This window comes from Primulina tabacum, chromosome 2 (assembly GCF_025594145.1).
Source record: "Primulina tabacum isolate GXHZ01 chromosome 2, ASM2559414v2, whole genome shotgun sequence".
Lineage (NCBI taxonomy): Eukaryota > Viridiplantae > Streptophyta > Magnoliopsida > Lamiales > Gesneriaceae > Primulina > Primulina tabacum.
The window spans coordinates 54,047,272-54,072,839 of NC_134551.1; the positions used below are offsets into that span (position 1 = coordinate 54,047,272).

Sequence of the window (25,568 nt, forward strand, 5' to 3'; positions counted from 1 at the left end):
GCATAGAGACGCGTGGCCGTGGATCCTAAGGTCAATCATAACATGGAATCAATGCATACCACGTGTCGGATGTTCAGTGGATATAATCTTGCAAGTTATTCAGATTAGATATTTTAAAAGGGCGTTAAGTATTGGTTAGGGTTTGTTAGATTGTAATTATTAAGTCTTTGGGGGTTACTGTGTAAATTCAACGAAACTCGAATATTTTTAAAGTCTAATTGTGGGGATCATGAATGAATTTGATGTTTTTAGGAGTAAAAGTTATAATTTATATCAATTAATCTTTTAAATGTTTCAATAACTCAGGTACGACATTATATCGTTTCGGAAGAAAAAATTTAAAACTAATTAAACAATTTTCATTATAACATCTTATAAACTGATGAAATGGGTTTTTTACATTAAATTTCGTTTCGGCATCATGGAAGTGTGCCGGCTCTGTGTTGTGAGCCGATCGATCTTGTCTCAGCATTGTATTGTGAGTCGATCATGTATCAAATCATGGACAAGTTGAATCTAAAAATTGAAAATGGAAGGGGAAAAAAATCGGAGCGTGAAATTAATTTGCCTTGAAATCCTATATTATTAAAAATCACGCACAAAACCTCTTACAAATATATATGGTGAATGTGCTTTAGTTTTTGGTACATTAATTTGTCTAATTTTGGATTTTAGTCCATTAATTTTTCAAATTTTTGTTTTGGTATATTATATTTTAATTTTATGCTATTTTTGGTCAATTTTCTGACGTGATATATTAGCGATTTTCAAAGTCACGTTAGTATTTCCTAATGTCACATTAGTAATTTGAACCGAACAACCGAAAATTAACAATTAATGTACTAAAATAAAACTTAACCGACCAAACCCCAATTAATCCCCATAGTTTTTTTTAGCATATGAGTGAGATGTGTTTGATTTTAAAAAATAAAGGATATATTAATCTATTAATATATATTTTTCAATGTCTTTTAAACTTTTCATTACCCCATCAATTCTATTGTATAATAGTTATACAAGTTAATTGCTTGGTATCGTCGCGGGCCGACGATAAGTTTTAAGGAACAATTCCAAAGTTTTTAGTTTTCTATTCGTAATTTTGTTGTTTATATATTTGGCTCTTGTGCTTTGTCTCACTAGAAACTCTTGGTTTCGGTACGAAATGCACGATAAAAAAATTTGTAATTTTCTGGTTAATCATTTGGCTAAATGACTAAACTGAGTTATCATTGAAAGTATTTAATGATCCGTGCAACCAAGAATCAAGACAGGTCAATTACACTAAATCATAATTAAATTAAATTGAATTAATTAAATATATCAACATTTGTAGCATTGTAATGGACGAATCTAAAGCTTCCAAAAGCTAATATCTGGTAATCTTTACTTGCTTCTCTTCCAGGTAGAACAAGAAGATCCTCTTCAAATACAATTCCTAAATCATCATTTTTACAAACATTAAAACTTTTCAAAAAAGAGTTTGATTGTAGATCATGAGTTCCTCACTTCCACCTCAAAAACCAGACGTAACACTTTCCCTAAGCTTACGACCCACTTCCAGTGGTGGATTGAAGCCCGAAGAAGGAGATGTGAAGCTTATTCAGCTATTGCTAACCTGCGCCAGCCATGCCTCCTCAGGGAATCTACACCACGCCGACGCCTGTCTCCGCCAGATCTCTCGTCTGGCCTCCATCAACGGAGACTCTATGCAGCGGCTCGCCGTCCGGTTCGCCTCTGCGCTGGCTGTACGCCTCGTCAAGCGATGGCCAGGATTGTACAAGTCCCTGAACATTAATGGTGCTGCCTCGGCTTCTTGTGACATTGTTCGGGCTCGGGAAATCTTTGAAAGGACCTTCCCATGCATCGAGTTTGCGTATGCTGTAATCAACCGAGTCTTGTTTCAAGCCATGTCGCGTGAACACGTGATCCATGTTATAGATTTGGGTTCCGGGAACCCGAAGTTGTGGGTCGCTTTTATTCGAGGATTACATGAATTGTCCGACGAGTTCGATCACGGGCCTCCGCATCTGAAGATAACATGTATTGGGAAAGACAAAGAAGCACAAGAAAGACTTCGGGCAGTCCTTGTGAAGGAGGCCGAGGTTTTAAGCATGCCCTTTCAATTTAACCCTGTGATGGTTGACATCAGAGATTTAAAAATGGACATGCTTAAGATCGAACCCGGTGAAGCATTAGCTTTGATTTCAATCTTGAGTCTCCACGTCCTATTAGCCGAGGACGACCGAGTTGAATCGCATTTCGGGCTCAGTAAAAATGATCAGATCAAAGATACTAAGCGTCTCAACGAGTTCCTCGAAATGGTCAAGTCCATGTCCCCTAAGGTGGTGCTACTAGTCGAGCAGGAGTCGAATCATAATTCGAATCGTTTGGTGGACCGTTTCGTAGAAGGATTACATTACTATAGCGCGATATTCGACTCCATTGACGTAGCTTTCGGCGGATTTTCGCGCAAGGATCGTACAACGTTGGAGGAAATGTTTGGAAAAGAGATTGAGAATATCGTGTCTTGTGAAGGAATGGAGAGGGAAGAAAGGCACGAAAGATTTCGTCAATGGGCCGTGAGATTTGGGAAAGTGGGCATTCGGCCCATTAGATTGTGGTCTGAAAATATGGATGAGGCCCTTAAAGTGGTGGAGGATTATGGGCCTAGTGGGTTTAAGGTCATTAGTGAGAAAGGAAGTTTGATGATATGTTGGCATGATAGGCCCATTTATGCTGTCTCCTCGTGGAATTGCTTTAGGTTTCTCGCTAATAACGACGGTTGAAGTTTCTTGTTCATTTCTTTTGATTTATTTGTACTCATTTGTTAAAAGATATTTGCTTTTGTGAAGCTAGAAGCTCGCATCATTCACAATTATTTCCGGGGAATATAATTAAATTAATTTTATCGAAGAAGTATTAGAAAGAAATAGTTCTATTTTTTAGACAAGATAAAATTTATAATTTTAAATAAAATAAAATAATTATATAGAATTTAAATTTTATTTAACGTTAACCATACATACATATTTCCAAAACAAATGAAACACCGCTTCACTTAAATAATGTTTTAGAAAAATGATGAAAAGTCCATAATTATATAAAGTTAAATTATTCGATACGTTAAATTCTAAAATTTCTGTTTTAAAATTTTTTATTCTCAAAGGTACTGATGCCCAGACCATCCAGCCATGTGTTCAAACATGAAAATAACTCGTTCACTTTGTCGTATCCATCCCACATGATATGTTTTGAATGGTTTTACAAGACAATACGATGGTTCTTCCAAGTTCCAATGATTTGGATGGACGGATTCGAAGTAGTTTTTGACTTGGTTACTTGCAGGCTGATTTCGACCGGAACCAATTCTTCACTCAGCAATAAATGCATTCAAATTTATGTGCAGGCTGATTGTGACAAAGTTAACATTCACTTTTGAAACCCATTTTTAAACAAAAAACAATACGCAAATATGAGATATGATCACAACCGGTCATTTTCCGAATAATAATTCCGGAGAAATAATCCTCTGATCAGGGAGAGCTACAAGTCGACCCCTTCTGCAACATTTAAGTCAGTTATTATTTTATTAAATTTAAAAAGACATGAAAAATGAGAAAACAAAAACAAATTTGGAAATGAACTTACAACACATGAATGAACATCATTGCATCCGCAAAGCAACTGCCCATTCAAGTCGTCCGCAGATCGAAACGACCCTCCACCCTCACTCCTCTGCATCAGTCAATGCCCCAAAAATTCTCTACCTTTAATATACATACATATATATATATGGCTGTTGGTGGCGCAAAATTAATTAGTTTAGTTCGAAAACATTGACCTTGTAAAAATCGACGGCCAGAAAATTGGCCCACCGGTTGCCGGACGCGGCTTGGCAGGTCTGAACCATGCTCATCAAGTCCCCGGAGTTATCCACACAGGACATCAGTTTGATGGGGATGGACCTAAAGTAATTCACCAGAACCAAAGATTTGCTGGTGTCGTTGAGGTTCGACGATTCTGCCCGATTGTAACAGCTCCCTCCTTTCATTCCATCATCTCCATCTGTTCCATTCAACAACATTCTTTTAGACAAAAGACAATAAAAGCTCGATTAGTTACTCCTACGCGTAAAAAAACAATTAGTTACATTGATTTTCGACCATGTAATTCCATTGATACGCGATCCCTTCACTGTTTTCTTTGGATTTGATGGAAGTAAACACGAGCAACCTCTGATTACGAGCAACCATGTCGCTGACGAGCGGCCAGTCTCCACCATTTTTAGGCATTTTAGAGAGTGGGAACCAATACTTCATCAATCCTGCGTCTGTGAAAACCTTAGTCAATCCGTTGGGTGTGTGAACGTAGTCCTCCAAGATTATTGTCACTATTTCTGATGGATTTGCAGACATGAATGCTTCGATTTCCTTCAATGTGTCTATTGCCCGTTCCTGATCATAAATCAATACACATCAGATTAGTATATGCTTCATAAATCTAAAGAACTGGATCGATCATCGACCTCTGATATACTTACAAAAGCAGTGTAGTCGTGGCATTCACCTCCGAAAGAATGGCATAACCAAATGTCTCCATCGAAGTCGTAAGTATCGAGCATCAACGCACGAACTCCATTCTACAACCGAAACTCGCAATTAGGAAGGTCCAAATATGTATATGTCCGTTGGGAAACTCTAAAAAAAAGTGATTCTCCTTTCGTTTAGGTGTCGCAAACACTCGCTAACTATGTAAACAGACATACATTAAGCTGTTGGGTGACGCTGTCTTCTTGATTTGTGAAGGTTAGCTTTGGATTTCCATCGCCTATCGCGTATGAATTGTGCGTCGTCAAAAACGCGTATTTATTGAACGGTAAAGAATTATTCTGCAACACACCCAATGGCACGAACTTCAAAATTAATTTAAAATGGCCCAAAAAACTCGATAAAAATGTAATCTTTTTAAGCAGTTACAAACGCAAAAAACCAAAAAGATACCACTAAGTTGAACTGGTTGGTGGCAGTTGATCTAACACATCTTGACCCTGAAAACGATGCTGTGCATGAAAAGCAATACAAGCCACCCTCACAGTCTCCATTCGATGAGCATTCATCCCCAATCTGCTACCAACTTCAATAAAATAAATGATCGATCTAATTCGGAAAATCAGACAAAAAAGTTTCTTGGGAAAAAAAAAATCAAATTATAAAACATATGTTTTGTTTAAAAAATAAGTACTTAAATTTTGAACATCTAGATCAAAGATGTGGATATACCTTGCAGGTTCCATTAGAACAGGCGATGCCGTGTCTCAGCAAAAGAAAGAGAGCAGTGATCAGCACAAGATGTTCTTGCTTCATCACACCCATGGCGCTGACAGAAACGGGAGGATTTTTACGTTTGTGGAGTTTTATTTTGTAGTAAAGTTTTGTCTGAGGAATCGAAGAGTTGATTTTTATACATCGAATACAAAATTATGGGTATTTGAATTTCGACAAGAAAAAGAATTCCTCAAAAAAGAGAACAAGAAAAGTCGGGTTTTGGTAGTATTGTAAGATAAAGACATACAGAAGGTCGGGTCTTAATTACGTCGGTATTAGTTAGGAGGGAAAACGTCCAATACTTGTAATTATTGTCAAATAAACGTAATTAAGGGGGTGGCTCCAAACATGTCACACGTATTATCTTACTATCGAAAATGTTCTACTTAGATTGCTGTATATTTTTAAAATTTTAAATTGAATTTTTAACATCAATTATAATTTTTGATATAACAACAAACGTTCAGTTCTATAAATTTGTCAAAATCGTTCTCGGAATCCTTAAAATTTCCCGTTGACAACTTTGTTCTCCTTCCATTGTTCAAAGATCAAGAAATTATATCCAAATCTGTAAAGTATTTCCTCTTTGAGTAGGTCTCTTGTGAGACGGTTTCGCGAATGTTTATCTGTGAGACAGGTCAACCCTATCGATATTCATAATAAAAAGTAATGCTCTTATCATAAAAAGTAATACTTTTTCATGGATGATCCAAATAAGAGATTCATCTCACAAAATACGACCCGTGAGACCGTCTCACACAAGCTTTTGTCTTCCTCTTTTATTAGTAAAGGTATTACATTTAATATAAACATCATGCTACACCAAATGTTTAAAATACTCAATCAAATTCCACATAAATGAAGACATTTTTATTAGGTTGACGTAATTTGCAGGTTTATGCAATTTCTTTTAAAATATGAATACAATCATAAGAATTGCTTACTTGAATTTAAAATTTTGAAAATTATACTAAATATTTTGTTTATAGTGAGACCTTTAACTTTCACATATCATTTATTAGGAAATTATCTTAGTAGTTTTGGAAAGTAATGGGACAATCATTATATATTAGTAGTCATTTATGACAAAGTGATATATGCTATATTTAAAAATATGAAAAATGTTTTTTTTTTTTCAATTTTATATTGAAAGTTTTCAATTTTTTAAATAGAAATGTTAAGAGAAAAAATAGAATAAAAAGATAAATATAAAATATGCTGTTAAAAAATATTTTGAAATTTTTCAAAAAAACTATAACAAAAGCTAGTTAGTATGTAAAGTATAAATAATACATATATTAATATAGATATTTATTTATTTTTATAATGAACCAAAAATAATACTCGCTAAGGAACAATTATCCATAGCGATAACAAAAATGCATTTAAGTGAAATATCAACATGAGACAAGTCACGATTAATCTAAGAGGACATATCACCTGGACCAATCTTGGCACATACAATACTGTACTAATCAATCATCATTAGGGATGTTCATCGGTCGATTCGGTTATGTTTTCGGTTTTTTATTTCGGTTTTCGGTTTTAGAAATATATAATCCGATATCCGAACCATTTTCCTTCAGTTCGGTTCGGTTTTCTACCAAAACGGTTCGGTTATTTCAGTCGGTTAATTCGGTTTTAATATAATTATTTAAATTATAATATAAATATATTGTAAAATATAATATGTTAAATTTTTGCATGTTTTCTTAGTGAAATATTTAAATATAATGTCTAAATTAATTAAACAAACAAAATATTGTCTAAATTAATTAAACAAACAACAATCACCTAAAAATTGTTCAAAATTGTTCTTCGTTCACTAAATATTATATCAAAATATATAATATCAATAAAAATATAAAAAAAATTATTAATTTATTGAAATTTCGGTTTTTTCGATTTTTTCGGTTTTGACATATATAATCCGAAACCGAACCAAATAAACTTCGATTTTAACATTTATATCCGAATTACTAAATTCGGCTTTCGGTTCGGTTCCATTTTCGGTTTTTTCGGTTTGGATTTTCGGTTTTATCCGAAGTTTGAACACCCCTAATCATCATTAACAATACGATGAAAAATTAAATCTTGTCCTTGCGCTAAAATCTCATTAATCAAAACGCAGAAGCATGCTTTTGAAAACGTTTATCTAAAATCAAGAAAGACAACAATGACGAGACCATCCATTTCTGGAAGAGTAATGTGCTTCCTGTTGATACTAAATTTGTTGGTATCGAGATGGGAACAAATCTAACCTCCGAGCCAACGAATATTGTAGGGGGGAACAACAGGCTTCGATTGAAATTTCCAGTAGCATACTAGCAGCTCTCATCCTATTGTTTCCATTTTGGGGGAACGACTATGAAAAAACACTCAAGAAATGAGCTAAAAAATGGGCTACAAATTTTAGTAAATTAAAAAGACAATGCTAAATTTTAAAAAATAAAATAAAATTCAATTTATATTATTAATTAGGTCAAAAAATATAGTCTGGGCTGGAACCCACTCCAGCCTTTGGGGTGGCTCCGTCCTTGATTGTACCATTAACTCCTTACAAGCATACCATTGGTTGTCGTTAGATCTTCAAGATCAAATGTATCTCGAATGGATCGATTGATCGGCACAAAGCTTGCCTAGTCGTTAAGGGGTACACCCAACAAGAGGATGCTGATTTTTTTGGAACTCTCACCCGTAGCAAAGCTTGCCACTGCCAAGATTCTGTTGGCTCTTGCTGCCATTGATGCATGGCATTTGGTTCAATTGGACATCAACAACGCATTTCTCAATGGAGATTTGTTTGAAGAAATGTATATGGATTTACCATCAGGGTATTTGAATAAACATGACTCAAAATCTGAACCACATCGCTTGATTTGTAAGCTTCATAAGTCCTTATACAGTGCTACTTTTAAATTCTCTTTCCCTTGTCAGTTTTGGTTTTATACAGTCCAAATCAGATCATACTTTGTTTACCAAAGGTGAAAAATCTTCATTCGTTGCCTTGTTGGTCTACGTAGATGATATTATCATTGTTAGACCAGCTCATTCTGTCATTGATGATCAATAGTCCTTCTTAAAAGGTCAGTTTAAGTGATAGATCTCTTAAAAAACTTCTTAGGAACGGAGATTGCTCGATCACAGGCTGGCATGTCCTTATGTCAACGACAATATATATCACAACTCTTGGAAGACACTGGTTTTCTTGCTGGGAAGCCAACCACTGCTCCTATGGATCCAACAGTCACTCTATCTGCTGTTGAAAATGAGCTCATTGAGGATGCTGTCATTTATAGACTTCTCATTGGTCGCCTATTATATCTTACCATATCGCGACCGGACATCACATATGCATTACATAAAGTGAGTCGATTTGTTGCTCGACCACAAACCACACACTTGGCTGCGGTGCATCATTTACTCAAGTATCTAAAGTCTTCGCCTGAGCAAGGCATTCTCTTTTCTGTCTCTTCAATGATTCAGCTTAAGGCATTCTCATATGCTGATTGGGCCTCTTGCCCGGATACCGGACGCTCTGTCGCTGGATTTTGCGTCTTACTCTCTTGTATTGGAAAGCCAAGAAGCCAACTACTACCTCTAGATCATTCGCTGAAGCCAACCACTACTCCTATCAGATTACCTGCCGGGATCGGATAAAGCTGAGGCAAGAAACAAGAGGACCAACAACACGGTGGATATCTTGCATCCTAAGATAGATCTAAAGCATCGTACTTCCATATCCGGAATTTCCTGAATTTTCTGGATTATGACTCGCGGTCACTGCTTTATCGAGTTCTGCAAGTGGAATGAGTAGAGAGAGAAAGAGTCACAAGGTGGCAAGAGCTTGTTCGAACGTAAAATTCTTTTCGTTTTTTTTTTTCCGAACTTTTTTCAGTAACCATTCACTGTAAAAATAAACTTGAACTGAAGGGTGCATTTATTTTAAGCTCTCGTATTTTTCCTATATGCAGAGCGCTTATGTTGCATAAATCATCAACAACAATACACTATGGTTGCATTTTTTGTTGGTGGCAAAGATTTTTTCGCAAACCTCTCCCATCCCGCATTTTTTATTGGTGCCATTAAATCATCAACAATAATACACCAAGTGCTTTTGTTAAAGCTACCCACGAAAATGTTTTAAGACTTGTTCTATGTTTCATTATCCGCTGAACAGAACCTCATACTCTTAAGTTGATATGATAGCAGAGCAAATTAACAAATTGTAGAGCAACTGCATCAAAATTGATTAAGTTGAAGATTTGCTATACGAACTTTTTATATAGGTCCAAAAAATGTCTGCGATTATACCAAGTGTTGAATACATATACAAGATTGAAGTATTAGTTATTCTTTATCATATCAATCACCAAATAGAACACGCAAAGAATGAGAAACCAAATGATCCAGACAGGTAACTTGGGGATGAGAGGCATCATTTGTTCCCATCGCTGAATAGGTAATTCAGGGAGGAGCCACCCCCAGGTGCAGCATGGACCTTCGTTGATGGTCGGTCCTGTAATCATTTATACATCATTAAAGAAGTCACACGAGTAACCATAGGTGGATGATAGGCATAATTGTCAAATTCGGAATATGGTGAAAAGAAGTCCATATAACTAACTGGACAAGAATTTGATTGTTATCCTGATGAAAAAGTAAAACCATATTTTAGAATCTGATATCATGCAAGAAATCTGTAGACCATTTGTGAACCGCCAACGTTATGCATAAGAATGTAACGTACAGTTATAAAGTTTCCGCAATTCTGCCCATCTGTTCTGAAGTAGTTGTTTGTGACATTACCAAGGCTGCTGCCGGCAGGAGTCCGCTTATTGTTATCCACTGCTTGAGAAGCAGCAGAAGGCTTCGAAGGAGGCTCATTACTTGGTGCATTTTGTGCTTCTCCAGGATTTTTTGGGGCCTCTCCACTTCCAAACAGGTAACCCAAAGAACTTTGGCCGCCACCAGCACTGACTCCACGACCCATTTTCTTTGTTTATTCAGAAGAAACACCTGATTAACAAAGGATCACACTTTCACAACAATTCTTCCCAAATGAAACTAACCTCGCAGAATATAAAAATGCATTCATCCCTTCGATACTTTAAAAAAAAACGTATCCCAATAAATTGTCATTTGATTAAACCATTCAACTTCAAAATCAATCAATCAAAAACATAAATATTGCCTAATTTGCATTCGTACTCTGTAAACCAATCCTCTCAAAATGATGGCATCGATTTGACATTTGAAAGCTACAATCTTGTTATATCTAATAAGATGTTTTGAACATCAATTCTTCATAATTCCATTCGCAGACTAAAACGAAGATTACCTGATCTCCAGAAAATGACGGATAAACATTAATAATGTTTGCGCAACCACATATACGAATGATCTCAATTATTTTTATTTGGGAAATGCAATTAACCAAAGATATCTAGCAACGCATCAGATTAACCGTGATGAGTCATATAATATCATATATTATAATTCAAAAAAGCGCAAAAATTATCAAAATGCAGATTTGATTCATAGATCCAGTAATCCCTGAAAATGAATACTACAATCAACAAAACTAGAAAATTTAGCATACCCCCCTTTAGCTATAGATGTTAGATGCGCGAGCAATGGAATTTCTTGAACAGAGAGAAATGGGAAGTTATCGGTTTGAAGGTGGGTATTAGAACGGACGGCCATTCGAACTATAAATTGAAAAACTTGACTAACCGTTAAAAGGACTTGACGCCAAATGTTTGGCACTCCGATTCCCCAGTCCTTTCAACCTTTCATATTTCTTTTTCAAAAAAATCGTTCGGCCACGTCCGAGTTGGTGATTTCTTGTCATGTGTGATTTATTTGGCTAGCGTATTTTACATTATATCACATTATTTTTATTTTTAAATATATATATATATATATATATATATATATATATATATTGTAATAGCACTAGCAACGTGCTAATTTATCAAAAAGAAAAAGAATTTAAGAGATAAATTTGTGTCTTCCAAGACAAGACATGTTTCCTTCCAATACCGATGCTCCTTAATTGCTCAAGGCTCGCAAAATTATCTTATAGAAAAATGATCTTTAGTTTTAGGCGCGATTTCGTGAAAGATAAGAGTTCGATTTCGTCATATATGTTTGCAATCAAATTGTCAAGTCTCGCAAGAACATGAATATGTATATAATCAATGTAATATTATAATTAAGACATGCACCACCAGATTTGAATATGTTAATAGTAAATCAATGAAGATGTTTGATTAGGTGGGGAGATGGTCATGTGCGAACAGATAGCCTAATCTCTTGGAACATAGTACTATTAACTATCTATGGGTTTGAATATTATTATATTAAGGTTCAGTTTGTTTGCCTTCTAAACTTCAAGCAACCATCATAGGATCTCCCCACATTTAGATTGTTTTTTTCCTAGCATACAATATGAAATTAATTATGCTGTCATATATCCTTAAAACTCACTAATTGGTCATAATTGATAAGTAATTATATGATATTTTTTTTCTCTCAAGGTTATTAACCATTATAAATAGTTTTTCCCTTGATACTTCTTCTTCTTCTTCTTATTTTTTAAATCTCTTTCCACACTTTTGAATTATTTATGGGTGAAAGAATATGTGGTAGAATAGAAGGGATGATGTTAATGTTTTATTCCCTATCTTTGTTTGGGCGTAATAAAATTTTAATTGCTTTTTTCTAAAGTTAAGGAAGCAATTGCTTCTCCAGAACCTAGTCGAATAGATAATGTATGTTTGAGGAACATTGCATGTGAGTCTGTGACGTAGTGACGAATTTAAGTAGAAAAAATCTCAACTGTGTACGATTGGTAATGTCGCTTATTAATCTTCAAACAAATGGCATTATTGTTCTAAAAACATGGAATCACTTTTTTTTTTTATTTTTGCCTTTGACATCAACACATGAAAAATATGGAATTAATGTTGCCTAAACTCGAAAGTAGTACTATACATAGAATGAAAGAGAAGTTAAACCATTTTAATCGTGTTGGACACATAACAAACTCTAGATCAGAATTAGCTATCATTCGTTTCGTATGGAAAACATTTTATTTTACGAGTGGTTGCTTAAAATCAAAGTTATGCCAGCTATTTGAACTTTTTAAAGTCTGTTTTTTAAGAAACTTAATTTTTTTTTTATTTTTAATAATGATGTATTGTAAAAAAAAATTCATACTAGAATTAAAATCAAAGTTATTCCAGCTGTCAACCACGTCAAGTGCACCAAATATGCTGGCAATTGTGACACATATAGTGTGATTTTTTTTAGGAATGTGAATTAATTTTTGCATGCATGGTGCTTCAAGATTTGACATCCAAAACAAGATAAAAATCTGTGTGAGACGATCTCACAGGGTCGTATTTTGTGAGACAGATCTCTTATTTGAGTCATCCATGAAAAAATATTACTTTTTATACTAAGAGTATTAATTTTTACTATGAATATCGATAGAGTTGACACGTCTCACAGATAAAGATTCGTGAGCGCTTCACAAGAGACATACTCCCCAAAACAAATAGGACGTGTACAAAAGGGTTCCCAATATTGCAATAAAGTAACAAAAATGACGTCCCATGAAACTATTTATATAACTTGATATCATTTTTTTAACATTTTCTTTTTAAAAAAATCAGCATCCATGCCATAAAAATGCAAATACTCGGTTCAAGTTTTCCATAACAATTGATAAACGAGAGAACTTGGTACATTTCAATTAAGAATTCAAATTTTATAGTTTTGATTGAAAAAATAGTAGATATAAAATCAAAGATTATATAATTTTTTTCTCTGATTTTGAGGAAGAAAATTTGTTATAATTGGATGTGGAATGTGAAACCTCGTTCAAATTAGGGATATTTGTGCCGGACACACTACATGAATATCCACAATATTATACAAGTTTTGTTCACAAGTGACTGTACTTAATTGGCCAAGACGGGGCCTTGAATGTGAATATTACAAGTGAGCAAGAAAATGAAGACAATCCCGCAAAAGCATTAATTAGTGAAGGGCAAGGGACAGGCAATTCTTGGCAAATACATCAATGGGGAAACATAGTGTCCCAAAGTGAGTCCAAACACAGCTATTTCCTTATCATCTACTCCTTTAATTTGGTTAATCTATTAAAATTCTTTTATTCGAAGACGATATCAATTTTTCGACTTGCTATTCATTCTTATTAAAAAAACAAAAATAAAGTATGATCTTTGTGCTTGAACTTGCAAAATCCCACCATTTTGTGACACAGTGATATCCTGGCATTTGGTCGATGACACATGTTACTTGAAGTGTGTGTATTTCTTGTAAAGGGCACATAACTAATGAACCATATCGAATACCATAAATATTTCGGTATTTCGAAGTTTGAAATGTTTAGTTCAATTTAAATATCCAAGGATTTTGCTGAAGAAAAGAAAAAAGGACGAGATAGATATAATAATACCAAGTTCATTTTCATAGTAAATGAAGTTCCTGAGAAGAAAACAATTGAAGAGTTTCAACAATTTATTGCAAAGACTGGCAATCTTTTTTTTTTTTTTTTTTTATGGTAATGCAAGGCAGCAAATTAAATGACAAGCACAAAAATAACAAGTTTCGGATCCCTACAATTTACTACTGCCAGCTGATGATGGTGAAATGCAAACCTGATTAAGTAATATTAGAGAGTGACACTTCCACCAAGCAATTAATTCACTGGGAAAACAATCCATTATGGATTCTACAAACTGTCGTCTAAAATCAAACTCGATACTTCATTGGCCCATAAATCTCCACTAGAAGAGTATAAAACAGAAAGGCCTCAAATAAGTTTGCGTATAAGCCAACTTTCCATAGATTTTCGCAGAGGATGTTTAGCGAGTATAATATTTTTTTGTCCATTGTATGTAAGTTCTTCCCCAAATCTCGACTTATTTGTTGTTTAATGTAATGTTCTGTTTATCTTAAAAGAAAAAATTAAAGGAGAAAATACTCCCATCCATTTACAACGTAAGAATTGACAAGAAAGAGGCTGAAAAAGTGGTTTAGACTCCACAAATCCATTTTCCTACATTAACCTGACAGAGTCCACGTGCCGCATGTAGACATAGCTCCACCCTTCAGAGTCTAGACATACCCCATTGTCTAGTCCACTTGATAATCCAAGAAAATGACTACTATAACTCAACCCCACATTTTCACATCACCAAACTCACAAACTATATATATGTATACATATAGCATCACCTCCACGAAACGTTAGCCTCTGTAATCCATCGGTCTCTTATTTGGCAGATTTTTTTCCAGAGACTACCAAGAAACAGAAGCATCTTTCCTTCATCTTTCTTTCTATCACAGTATCACCATTGGGATTCTGGGTCCATTTCCAATTCCTGTTTCTTCATTCTAGCTGTCACTCAACGGTGGAAACGGTATTCCTTGATAACTGGGAATCCAATAAGGCTAAGATTTCGAACCAATTCCCCATCAGTCATCAACCAAATGATTTGCATATTGCACCTCATTTGTAAGTTTTCAGTCTTGTCTTCTGTTATTTTTCTGAGAGTTGTTGCAGGCAGTAAAACCCAATAATTGGATAAGACTAATATATCCCCCCTGTGAGAAGAAAGATGCCAAGAAACAGTTTCAATCAACTATGATTCGTGTATGAAACTCACCACTACATGACACAAATATCATAGAATTTTTTGTAATTCTTGAATCTGGTCGCATTCTTGGAGTTCATGAAACTATACAGGCAAGTGCCGGAGTAAATTAGAAACTCAAAGATCCTCTGCTGTGGAACTAAAGTAAGAAACAGATGCCTTCCTTAATGGACGAGAATCGAGATTTTCGGAAGCAGATAGGATGCATGAATGGCATTTCTCAACTTTTTGATCGTCACCATTACCTTACAAGTTGGCGAATTAGCAGCCACAACAATAAAAAACTACTTTTAGGTACTTTAAGGATTCAAATACTCTAACATGCAGCTTTTAACTCTACGTATTTCTGCTAAACCCACTCCACCGTGTGTATTCTTTTAGGTACCCAATACCAGTTGAACTCCCAACATGCAACGAGAGCTGCGGTGGTAAGATTCTAAGCAATAAATGGATTCCATTTTATGCTTTATTAACGATAAATTAACTTACGTGAATGTAATTATACCACTTACATTTACAGGAAAAAGTTCAGGATATCCAGAAGTTGAAACAAAGAGTTTCCATGGATTCATCACTTGATTCTCATGGCACAGCAGGACCAGCATCATTCCCACAAAGACGAATCTCCGTTCACGAAGGCACGCTTGATCTTCGTGATGTAGTGAAAGGATCCATGTACAGAGAAGCCCGTTGCGTGCCTGTCAAAATCCAGACGAATGATAAAAGTAGAGACCATGTCATGAAGCACATCGACTCTCCCAGGCCCATGATGCAGCAGCACAAATCCGGGCAACCAGAAACCACGGCTTCCGAGGGATCAAAACTGTTTTTTGCTAAGTTCCAAGAAAGTACGAAGAACTCCAAGGCTGCACGACTGGCACTTCCTCGTTTGTCTTTTGATGGGAGAGAATCGAGAGACACATTTCAGTCGACTATGAAGAACAAAGAACTCCCTAGATTATCTTTAGACAGTAAAGCAAGTTCCATGAAGTATTCGTTCCTTGAGTCGAGGTCGACTTTACTTAGCAGGGACTACCTGCAAATGGAAAGTGAGAGCTACAGCCAAGTTCTCCCTTTGAAACAAGAACCAGGAGGTCAAAACCGATCATCTAGTGTTGTGGCAAAACTAATGGGCTTGGATGATTTCCCAGATACCATTTCAGCTGAGAAAAGGAAGATTAAAAAGTTTGAGTTGGACCCCAAAGAAACTTTACTTTCAAAATCATCCGCAACAATAGAGAAAAGCAAGCAAAATCAAGTTTCTTATTCCCCACGTGCTTCACAGAACAATCCTACATCTCCATCGCTATGGTTGCATAGTGCCAGTTCTATCAAGAAACCAACTGAAACTTCAAGGTTTTCAATGGAACCAGCTCCTCGGAGGCAACATTGCCCCACTCAAGGTTCACAAAAAAAGGCCCAACAAAGTAGGAAAGCACCAACAATTACCCAACATCTATCTTCTTCAGTTTATGGTGAAGTTGAGAAGAGGGTGACAGAGCTTGAGTTTAAGAAGTCGGGAAAGGATCTCAGAGCCCTTCAACAGATTCTTGAAGCAATGCAGAAAACAAGAGAGAGGTTAGAAAACCAGATAGTGGAGCCTGCTGAGGTTACATCACAAAGGAGTTCCATTTTGGAAGACAGTTTCTCGGACCAGAGTTCTACCTTGTCAATGTGGCAGAATTCAGACAACTACCTCAAAGTCCCTGGCACCATGGGCCCCAGACCTGCTAAGCATTCAGTTTCTTATATTGTTATAAAGAAACCAACCAAAGTGATTGACGAAAAAAAACTTTCAAGCTCCAATCAGCTCACCGAACTGGGAACACATCGGCAAAGAATCCAAACTCTGGACCTGAAACACGAGAGGGGAAATTCAGCTCACATACAAAAAGCAAAAGATCTTACCCCAAGGAACAATAATCTCAAATACACCAGCAAACATCTTCCTTCAATTGATAATAGGACCACTCGGAGAACTTTAGAGCTGGCAGGAACCTTAAAAGAACCTCAACTCATGAAGGCAGATAATTGCTCTGGAAGAAGTTTAGTAGCGCTGAGTGGAAGATTACGACAAAATCTACCAAAGAGCGTAGGAAAATCCAATGCCACAGTCGACACTTCATCAGACTCCGGTAGAATCAAGATGCAATCCAAGAAGAAAATGGTAGAAAAAAGTTCGCGCAACAAAAACCGCTCAACGAAATCAAAGTACTTGGAGCTAAGTGATGACCAATTGAGCGACATAAGCAGTGAAACAAGGTTTTCAAGTTACCAAGGTGACTCAGTCTCTGTAAAATCAGAAAGCAACGATAGCTTAGCTTCACATATAGAAACAGAGGTCATAAGCTCGGCTCATTCAATCAATCCAAATGCCAGCCAGGTACGAAGACAGAGTAAACCATGTTATTCTCGTGTTTTCTTAGTTGCTTAGCACCTGAACTACCAGTAACCATGCAGGAACAACCAAGTCCAGTCTCGGTTCTTGATGCTACATTTTATGGCGAAGACTCGTCATCTCCAGTAAAGAAGACATCGACGGATTTTCGAGGTATTGCTGTAAATACAAATTTGTTCTGCTTTTTTGACAAATTCACTTGAACAATTTACACCACGCAACCGTTGCCTCAAAATCAAGAGCAAGAGTCAATTCGAACAGAATACTTTACAAATATAATTCACTAGAATGTATGCAAGCTTCATCCATATTTTATATAGATCGTAGCCATGAATTTGAACAATTATATGGGCATGCAAATTGATTGTCAAAGCCTATGATAGAATTAAAGACAACTTGTTCAATAAAGTTGTAAGATAGCTGATATTTCAAATCAAAATGAAGAAAAACAAGAAAGTCATAGACACAATACATTCCTTCCATATCATTTCATGTCCTTATATGGAGTAATGCTTTTTGTAAAAAATTATATTATCTTACACATGCGCCAACAATGCATACTAATCTACTATTTTCTCCCAATATGCAGATCAGAGTCCAAGTCCTGATGAAGCCAACTGGCATTTTGAGAATCTAAATCATTTCATAGATTGCCCGAGAACTGACCATAGTCACGTAGTTCATGAAACTAGATTGTTGAAAAGTGAATCTGAAGAGTTGGCTCCGAACCAAAATGAAATGGGTAATCAAAGATATATTAACAAGATTCTACATACATCAGGAGTCCTGAAAAGTGCGAGCTTCATCCCAATGGCTAGTCAGTTCCTTTCCTCATGCCATGTGATTAATCCAGACACGTTCAACGTTCTCGAACAGATGGAGGAAACAACGCCGAGAGCGAACAGAGAGTTCATTGAAAAGAACAGTCAGAAGCTACTAAATCAAAAAAACAAAAGAAAACTTGTGTTTGATATGGTAAACGAAATACTTGTCCAAAAGATCACTTCAGGCAAAAGATTTATCACAGGGAAAAGAAGAATTAGCCCGTCAATGCTCGCGAAAGAAATATGTCAAGAGATGGAGTGCTTGTGCAGAATACCGGATAATAACTTTGAGGAATTAGAGGACGACAGATTAAAAAGAATCTTAACCGGAGATATGATGTACCAATCTGAAGATTGGGCAGAATACAGTGGAGAGGTTCCAGCCTTAGTGTTGGATATAGAACGCCAAATCTTTAAAGATCTGGTTAACGAGGTAGTCTCAGCTGATCATGCAATTGTTCGTGGTCGAACGAAGAAACATCGCAAACAACTATTTACCATGTAGTATTTCCTTTTCATCCTTCATTTAAAAGCAAAACACTAACTTCAGTATCCATGTTCAAAGCAATGCAGCTCCTCTGAAACCGATCGTAGATTTCATTTAATTTGACTTAGCCTATTTTTGTGAGAGCCCAGCCCAAACACATTGATACCACTCTTGCTAGGTGAAATCGTGATTTCTGAAAACCCGTCTAAAAACGCCGCCGGCTTCACCGTTGAAATCGTCGTATTCCGCCGCTCAAAACTAAAAATTGATTGAGGGGTTTTGTTCCTTATGTCGTAAGCTTCCTTTTGGTACAACTTTTGCAAATTTTCGAGAACAACCCGTCGGCTCCGTTTTTCTGCGTGGTTCCGGTCATCTTCTCCGGCGAGTTTGCCGCCTGTTGCCGGTGAGCTTCGGTGTAGGCTTGATTTTAGCCACTGTTGTTCGGATTACAAGCTACCTCGGTGCGAATTGTTGCCCACGTGAATTTATTTCAATTTCGACTCAAATAATGTATCATTATTGATTAATTATTGGGTTATTGTTGTAGGTTCCGGAATTGTGCAAGTTGGAGGTATAGTGTGGTGAACCTAGAATTTATCGCAGTCGCTTAAATATTAGTTTAGCGTCATTTAAAGCTAAAAAGAATATTTTGCGACGATAAAATAGAAATAATTGATTTTAGTCATTTTAGTCGAATATTGAGAATTTAGAAATTTAAAATGCCTAAATTGTTTAAATTGGATTTTTAGCGAATTTAAATGGTTCTGGAATTTTTATATGATGATAAGACCATTTAAATTAATATTCAGGTGATTTGTCTGAGTTGGCATTTACCGGACTTTCTTGAGGATTTAAAATATTTTGTGGTAAATTAAAGTCAGTTGAGATACGCATTAACTGTTTTATTATGACGTCTATATGATGTGAAATGACTTTAAGTACTTTGTAATGAGTTGTGGCGTGCCTTATGTGTTTCTGTGAATACGTGATTGCATTCACGCATTTATTTGAGTTGATACTATTGTGGCATAGCATTTCGAGCCTTGACTCCTTTGATTGCTATTGATATTGATCTATCGAGTTGTTGCGTCATCGATGGAGTGGGTGGGTAGGATTAGCACTCCTGATGACTTGCATGAGGGCTGAGCGGGTCGCTCCCGTACCCTCGATGCTACGTGCATGGGATGAGCGGCGGCATGATATTACGTTGCTGCAGTCCTGGCACGGGTGGCCACTGTTCTTGTTGCTGATGCGTTTCATTTGGACTCCGCTTTGGTATCCATTATTTTGTTGTTACCGACACGCATTGCATTGCATTTCATTGCATTTTACTTGATTTTATTTCATGTCAGTTATATTTGTCGTAATATTACTGGTTCGTCGTACTGGGGCCCGACCCCTCGTTTCTTTTTATGCTGTGGTTGTTTTTGATGCCATAGCAGGTTATCCAAGAGGATTTGACGCGTCTGGTGGAGCGTCAGGTAGTGGTGCCCAATCGTCGAGTCATGGTTGAGAGTTCCCAGATATATATATACTATATTATGGAGTTATACATTTACCGGGGAGATGCCCCGTGTAGCTGTACTGTTATTTTTACGATGTTTTGTATTGATAGTTGTGCGATCGAGCCTTGCCGGCTCTGCATGTGTTTAGTCCTGGCCAGTGCAGCTATAGGTTGTGAATTGATGTTATGACTTTATTTCGAGTATATAAATGTTGTTTGTGTTGTTTTGATTTTTTTTGGAATGTCCTATTTACGAATAGGTCATGCCGAAATTTCTGTAGGCCCAAAATGGAAAATTTTAATCGCTTTCGCTGTTTACATTAATAAATCCTGGTTGTTTTGTCATTAAAGATTAATCAGGAGCACGGGCCCCCAATCAGTTGGTATCAGAGCGTAACTGGGATATGCTCGAATTAGAGTCTAGGGCACTTGAGTCTAGACACAAATAACATGATTGTGCATGTGTTTGACGATTTGCTCTTATTTGAATTATTTGGTGTGATTTGCTTGAATTTACATGCGTTAGAACGACTAGCTGATTAGGCATGGTATGTAGTTTCGAAATTGCCTATAACTTTCTTTTACCTGTTATCTGCATGTGGATTTAATCCTCGTGTCTTGCAGAATGGCACCTGGAGGAAGAGGTAGAAAGGAAAAGAAATAGCGAAAGAATCTGAGGCGCAAAATGTTCGAGGACTTGCAGATATCATTAGAGGTAGACGTGGTCGACCTCGAGGACAAGTCGCTCAAAATGTTGAAGAAGAAGTGAACCAATAACCTCCTCGACCTGAAAGACCTGGAGCTAGACATGTAGCGATTGAGCAAGAAGTGGAACAGCTGACACAAAAAGTTGGAGGAATGCAGTTAATAATTTCTCAGTTTCAAGAATTACGTCCTCCAAAATTCTTTGGCAATGAGAGCGGAGAAAAAGCAGCAGGCTGGCTGAAAAGTATAAATCATCTATTTAATTTGTTGGAGTATTCCCAAGATATTAAATTGAAGCTTGCCATCTACCAACTTAAAGACCGAGCTCAACTCTGGTGGGAAGCCACAGAGGAAGCAATGAAGGACTCTGGTGAAATTATTACTTGGGATGCTTTTCGTGCCCACTTTACCCAAGAATATGCACTACCATCATATTATGCTGCTAAAAAAGAAGAGTTCAATCAGTTGGTGCAGGGCAACAAATCAGTGGTGGAATATGCTTCACAGTTTTCTGCTCTTTTGCCCTATGTTCCACATGTTGCCAGGAATGATCAGGCTAAACTATCACGTTTTCTGCACGGGTTGCAGCGGACTGTTCATACTTTGGTAATGACTGGATCGACTAATACGTATATTCAAGCAGTGGAAAAGACGAAGAAAATTGAAGCAAGTTTGCTCAGAGGAGACCCACAACCAGGTCCATCATCTGTTTCTCAGGGATCTGGAAGTAGTATGTCAATGCCAGTGGATTTACCTCCATATCAGCCTGCACAGTCATACCAACAACCCAAACAGCAGAGGTACAAAGTAAAAGGAAAGCAATTCAAGAAGAAGTCTCAATCCAGCTCTTCCAGTTCAGGCAGTGCACGAGGGGGAGGTTCTGTTGGGTCGTCTAGCACTGTGCATTGTGATCGATGTGGTGGTCGACATTTTAGTTCCCAATGTGTAGGAGTTCAGGGGACTTGTCATAATTGTGGTCAGGTTGGACATTACGCCAGGGTATGTCCTAATGCAGGGAGACAGCAGTTCCAGCCACAGCAGCTTGGTCAAGTTCCCCGTGGACCAGTCTTTAGACCATATGCTCCTACTCCATCATTTCAGCAGTCCAGTTACCCACCTCCCAGAGGTCCTATTCAGCAGCCATTTCCAGGGCCACAGCAAGCCCAAGTCCATGCTTTGACTCAGGACCAGGCTCAGGATGCACCAGGAGGAGTGATTGCAGGTATTTGTTATGTTTTTGATTATCCTGCACGCATATTGATAGACACAGGAGCATCTCATTCATTTTTATCTGCTGCATTTGTTGATGAGCATGAGATTGCTACTATTCCTTTGTTGGATACTGTGTCAGTTGCTACTCCTTCCGTTATATATTTGATGTCCCGTGAGATAGTTTTGAACTGTGTGATTAGATTTGAGGGTAATATTATGATAACAAATCTAATCAAATTAACCATGACTGATTTTGACTGTATTCTGGGTATGGATGTGTTGACGAATTATCGAGCCACTGTGGATTGTTTCCATGGAGTTGTCAGATTTAGACCATGTTATGGCAGCAAATGGAATTTTTATGGTTATGATTCACAGTCTCGAATTCCATTAGTATCTGCAATGGAAATGTTCAGGTTGTTGTCAATCGGCAATGAAGGATTTTTATCTATGCTCTTGATGCAACACGGGAAGAACGATTGAAAGTTTCAGACATTCCCGTTGTCAAGGATTTTCCAGATGTATTTCCTGATGAGATTCCAGGCTTTCCGCCTCAAAGGGAAATAGATCTTAGCATTGAATTGATGCCAGGGACAAATCCTATTTCTAGGGCACCATATCGTTTAGCTCCGACAGAGTTGAAAGAACTCAAGGAACAGCTACAGGATTTACTAGAGAAAGGCTATATCAGACCCATTATGTCGCTCTGGGGAGCTCCAGTATTGTTTGTAAAGAAGAAAGACGGAACGATGAGAATGTGCGTCGATTATCGGCAGTTAAACCGGGCTACTGTGAAGAATAAGTATCCTCTGCCGCGTATTGACGACTTGTTTGATCAGTTGCAGGGTACTTCTGTGTATTCCAAGATTGATCTTCGTTCCGGATATCACCAGCTTAGAGTCCGAGAGGAAGATGTTCCTAAGACAGCATTTCGGACACGTTATGGACACTATGAATTCCTAGTCGTGCCGTTTGGTTTGACTAATGCTCCAGCAGTTTTTATGGATTTAATGAATCGTGTGTTCCGGGAATTCATAGATAAATTTGTTATCATTTTCATTGATGACATCTTGATTTATTCAAAGTCACAGAAAGAGCACGAAATACATTTGAAATTAGTTCTCCAAACACTCAGAGAAGCGCAATTGGATGCCAAGTTTTCTAAGTGTGAGTTCTGGTTGGATAGAGTTTTATTTTTAGGTCATGTTATATCTGCACAAGGAGTATCTGTTGATCCTAGTAAAGTTGAAGTTGTTATCAATTGGCCTAAACCAACCAATGTGTCTGAGATTCGAAGCTTTTTGGGATTAGCTGGGTACTATAGGCGTTTCATTGAAGGATTTTCTAGAATAGCTAGGCCTATGACCCAGTTGACACAGAAAGATCGACGTTTTGTATGGACTGCAGAATGTGAGTCTAGTTTTCGGACTTTGAAAGAAAAATTGACCACATCTCCAGTGCTAGCTTTGCCTTCAGGCTCAGGTGGATTTGTTGTCTGTACAGATGCTTCCCTAAATGGACTGGGTTGTGTTTTGATGCAAAATGGACGAGTGATTGCGTATGCATCTCGTCAGTTGAAGCCACATGAGACTCGATATCCAGTTCATGATTTGGAGTTAGCTGCCATTGTGTTTGCATTGAAGATATGACGTCATTATCTGTACGGAGAACAGTTTGTGATTTATTCTGATCACAAGAGTCTGAAGTATCTTTTCACACAGTCCGACTTGAATATGAGACAGCGTCGATGGTTGGAATTACTTAAGGACTTTGATTGTGAGATTCAGTACCAACCAGGGCGAATGAATCAAGTTGCAGATGCTTTGAGCAGAAAGGTTCAGCCTAAAATGTTGGCATCTTTGACTATTTCAAAGGTTCATGAGCATTTGGGAACTTCAGGATGGACTTATCAGTCTAAGGGCGACTACTTTATAGTTTCATCTATACAAGTTGAACCAAAGATTGTTTCTAAAATCAAAGCAGCACAGAAAACTGATCCACATGTTCATAGATTGAAAGAATTGACTCAGACAGGTCAATCAGACAAGTTCAGTGTTGCTTCTGATGGATGTCTACGCTATAATGGTAGACTTGTGGTTCCAAATTTGATAGACTTAAAAGAAGCTATACTTCGAGAAGCTCATTGTAGTCGACACAGTGTTCATCCCGGAATCAGAAAGATGTATCATATCTTGAAATCCCATTACTGGTGGGAAGGTATGAAGAAAGAGATTTCTGACTTTGTGGCTAGATGTTTGACGTGCCAACAGGTTAAAGCTGAGAGAATGAAACCTGGTGGTATGTTACATAGTCTTGAAGTGGCACAGTGGAATTGGGAGCACATTGCTATGGATTTTGTGACACACCTACCTCGTTCTAATTGTGGTTGTGATGCGATTTGGGTGATTGTTGATAGATTGTCTAAATCAGCCCATTTTATTCCTTACGATCGTACTTGTACTTATAAGAAAATGGCAAAAATGTACATCGATCATGTGGTGAGATTACATGGTGTGCCTGTAACCATAGTATCAGATCGTGATCCCAGGTTTTCTTCGAAGTTTTGGGGTAGTTTGCAATCAGCATTGGGTTCAAAGTTGGCGATGAGTACTGCATATCACCCACAGACAGATGGTCAGTCTGAGAGGACCATTCAGACACTCGAGGACATGTTGCGAGCAGTCGTGATGGATTTCAGGAGTGGTTGGCAGGAATCATTGTCACTTGTTGAGTTCTCTTACAATAACAGCTTCCAAGCAACCATCGGAATGGCACCATTTGAAGCCTTGTACGGTAGAAAATGTAGATCTCCGATATGCTGGGAAGATGTAGGAGAAAGACAGATGTCAATGCCAGAATTTATACATGAAATGAAAGATAAGGTTGAAATGATTAGAAAAAGAATGAAAGCAGCACAGGATCGTCAAGCCAGCTATGCTAATAAAAGGCGTAGGCCTTTAGAATTTCAGGTTGGCGATCAGGTTTTCTTGAAAGTATCACGTTTCGTGGTACTATGAGATTTGGGCGCAAAGGGAAGCTAGCTCCGCGTTATATTGGTCCATATGCGATTGTTGAGAGGATTGGCACTTTGGCTTATCGTTTGGACTTACCACAGAGTTTGTCTGCGATACATGATGTGTTTCATGTATCTATGCTACGAAAGTACGAGCCAGATCCTTCTCATGTCTTGAGGACTGATGAGGTGGAGTTGGATAGTTCCCTTAGCTATGTTGAGCATCCAGTGCAAATTCTTGATCGTAAAGAAAAGCAACTTAGGAATAAGACTATACCACTGGTTATGGTGCAGTGGAGTAGACATGGGAGAGAAGAAGCTACATGGGAATTAGAGGCTAAGATGCGTCAGGAATGACCTCATTTGTTTGAAGATGTAATAAATTATTCCATGTATTCTGATTTCCCTA

General features: G+C 37.2%; 4 protein-coding genes across 7 annotated transcripts; 2 read left to right on the plus strand and 2 right to left on the minus strand.

The window, feature by feature from the left end:
• The first annotated feature begins 1,385 nt into the window (after positions 1-1,385).
• On the plus strand, positions 1,386-2,812 carry LOC142538093 (scarecrow-like protein 3). The gene has a single exon (XM_075643531.1). It carries the CDS (start codon positions 1,494-1,496, stop codon positions 2,784-2,786), a length of 1,293 nt encoding a protein of 430 aa, XP_075499646.1. The 5' UTR covers positions 1,386-1,493; the 3' UTR covers positions 2,787-2,812.
• A 525-nt stretch (positions 2,813-3,337) lies between these two features.
• Positions 3,338-5,528, minus strand: LOC142538094 (PI-PLC X domain-containing protein At5g67130). The gene is made up of 8 exons (XM_075643532.1): positions 5,280-5,528; positions 5,001-5,123; positions 4,766-4,888; positions 4,541-4,639; positions 4,151-4,454; positions 3,842-4,065; positions 3,649-3,735; positions 3,338-3,560 (listed from the first exon to the last, which is right to left on the minus strand). Exons 1-8 carry the CDS (start codon positions 5,370-5,372, stop codon positions 3,534-3,536), a joined length of 1,080 nt encoding a protein of 359 aa, XP_075499647.1. The 5' UTR covers positions 5,373-5,528; the 3' UTR covers positions 3,338-3,533.
• A 4,060-nt stretch (positions 5,529-9,588) lies between these two features.
• LOC142538095 (protein SPIRAL1-like 3) lies at positions 9,589-11,100 on the minus strand. Of its 4 annotated transcripts, none has more exons than XM_075643534.1 (3): positions 10,928-11,100; positions 10,075-10,320; positions 9,589-9,843 (listed from the first exon to the last, which is right to left on the minus strand). In XM_075643534.1, the coding sequence occupies exons 2-3, from the start codon at positions 10,315-10,317 to the stop codon at positions 9,763-9,765; spliced, it is 324 nt and encodes a 107-aa protein (XP_075499649.1). In that variant the 5' UTR covers positions 10,318-10,320; positions 10,928-11,100; the 3' UTR covers positions 9,589-9,762. The 4 variants fall into 4 exon arrangements, with proteins under 4 accessions (XP_075499649.1, XP_075499651.1, XP_075499650.1 ...); XM_075643536.1 differs by having other exon boundaries at positions 11,061-11,080; XM_075643535.1 differs by having other exon boundaries at positions 10,075-10,343; positions 10,927-11,049.
• A 3,860-nt stretch (positions 11,101-14,960) lies between these two features.
• On the plus strand, positions 14,961-18,916 carry LOC142537057 (protein LONGIFOLIA 1-like). Its single transcript, XM_075642597.1, has 5 exons — positions 14,961-15,310; positions 15,398-15,444; positions 15,537-17,412; positions 17,451-17,567; positions 18,004-18,916. The coding sequence occupies exons 1-5, from the start codon at positions 15,172-15,174 to the stop codon at positions 18,741-18,743; spliced, it is 2,919 nt and encodes a 972-aa protein (XP_075498712.1). The 5' UTR covers positions 14,961-15,171; the 3' UTR covers positions 18,744-18,916.
• The last annotated feature ends 6,652 nt before the right edge of the window (positions 18,917-25,568 follow it).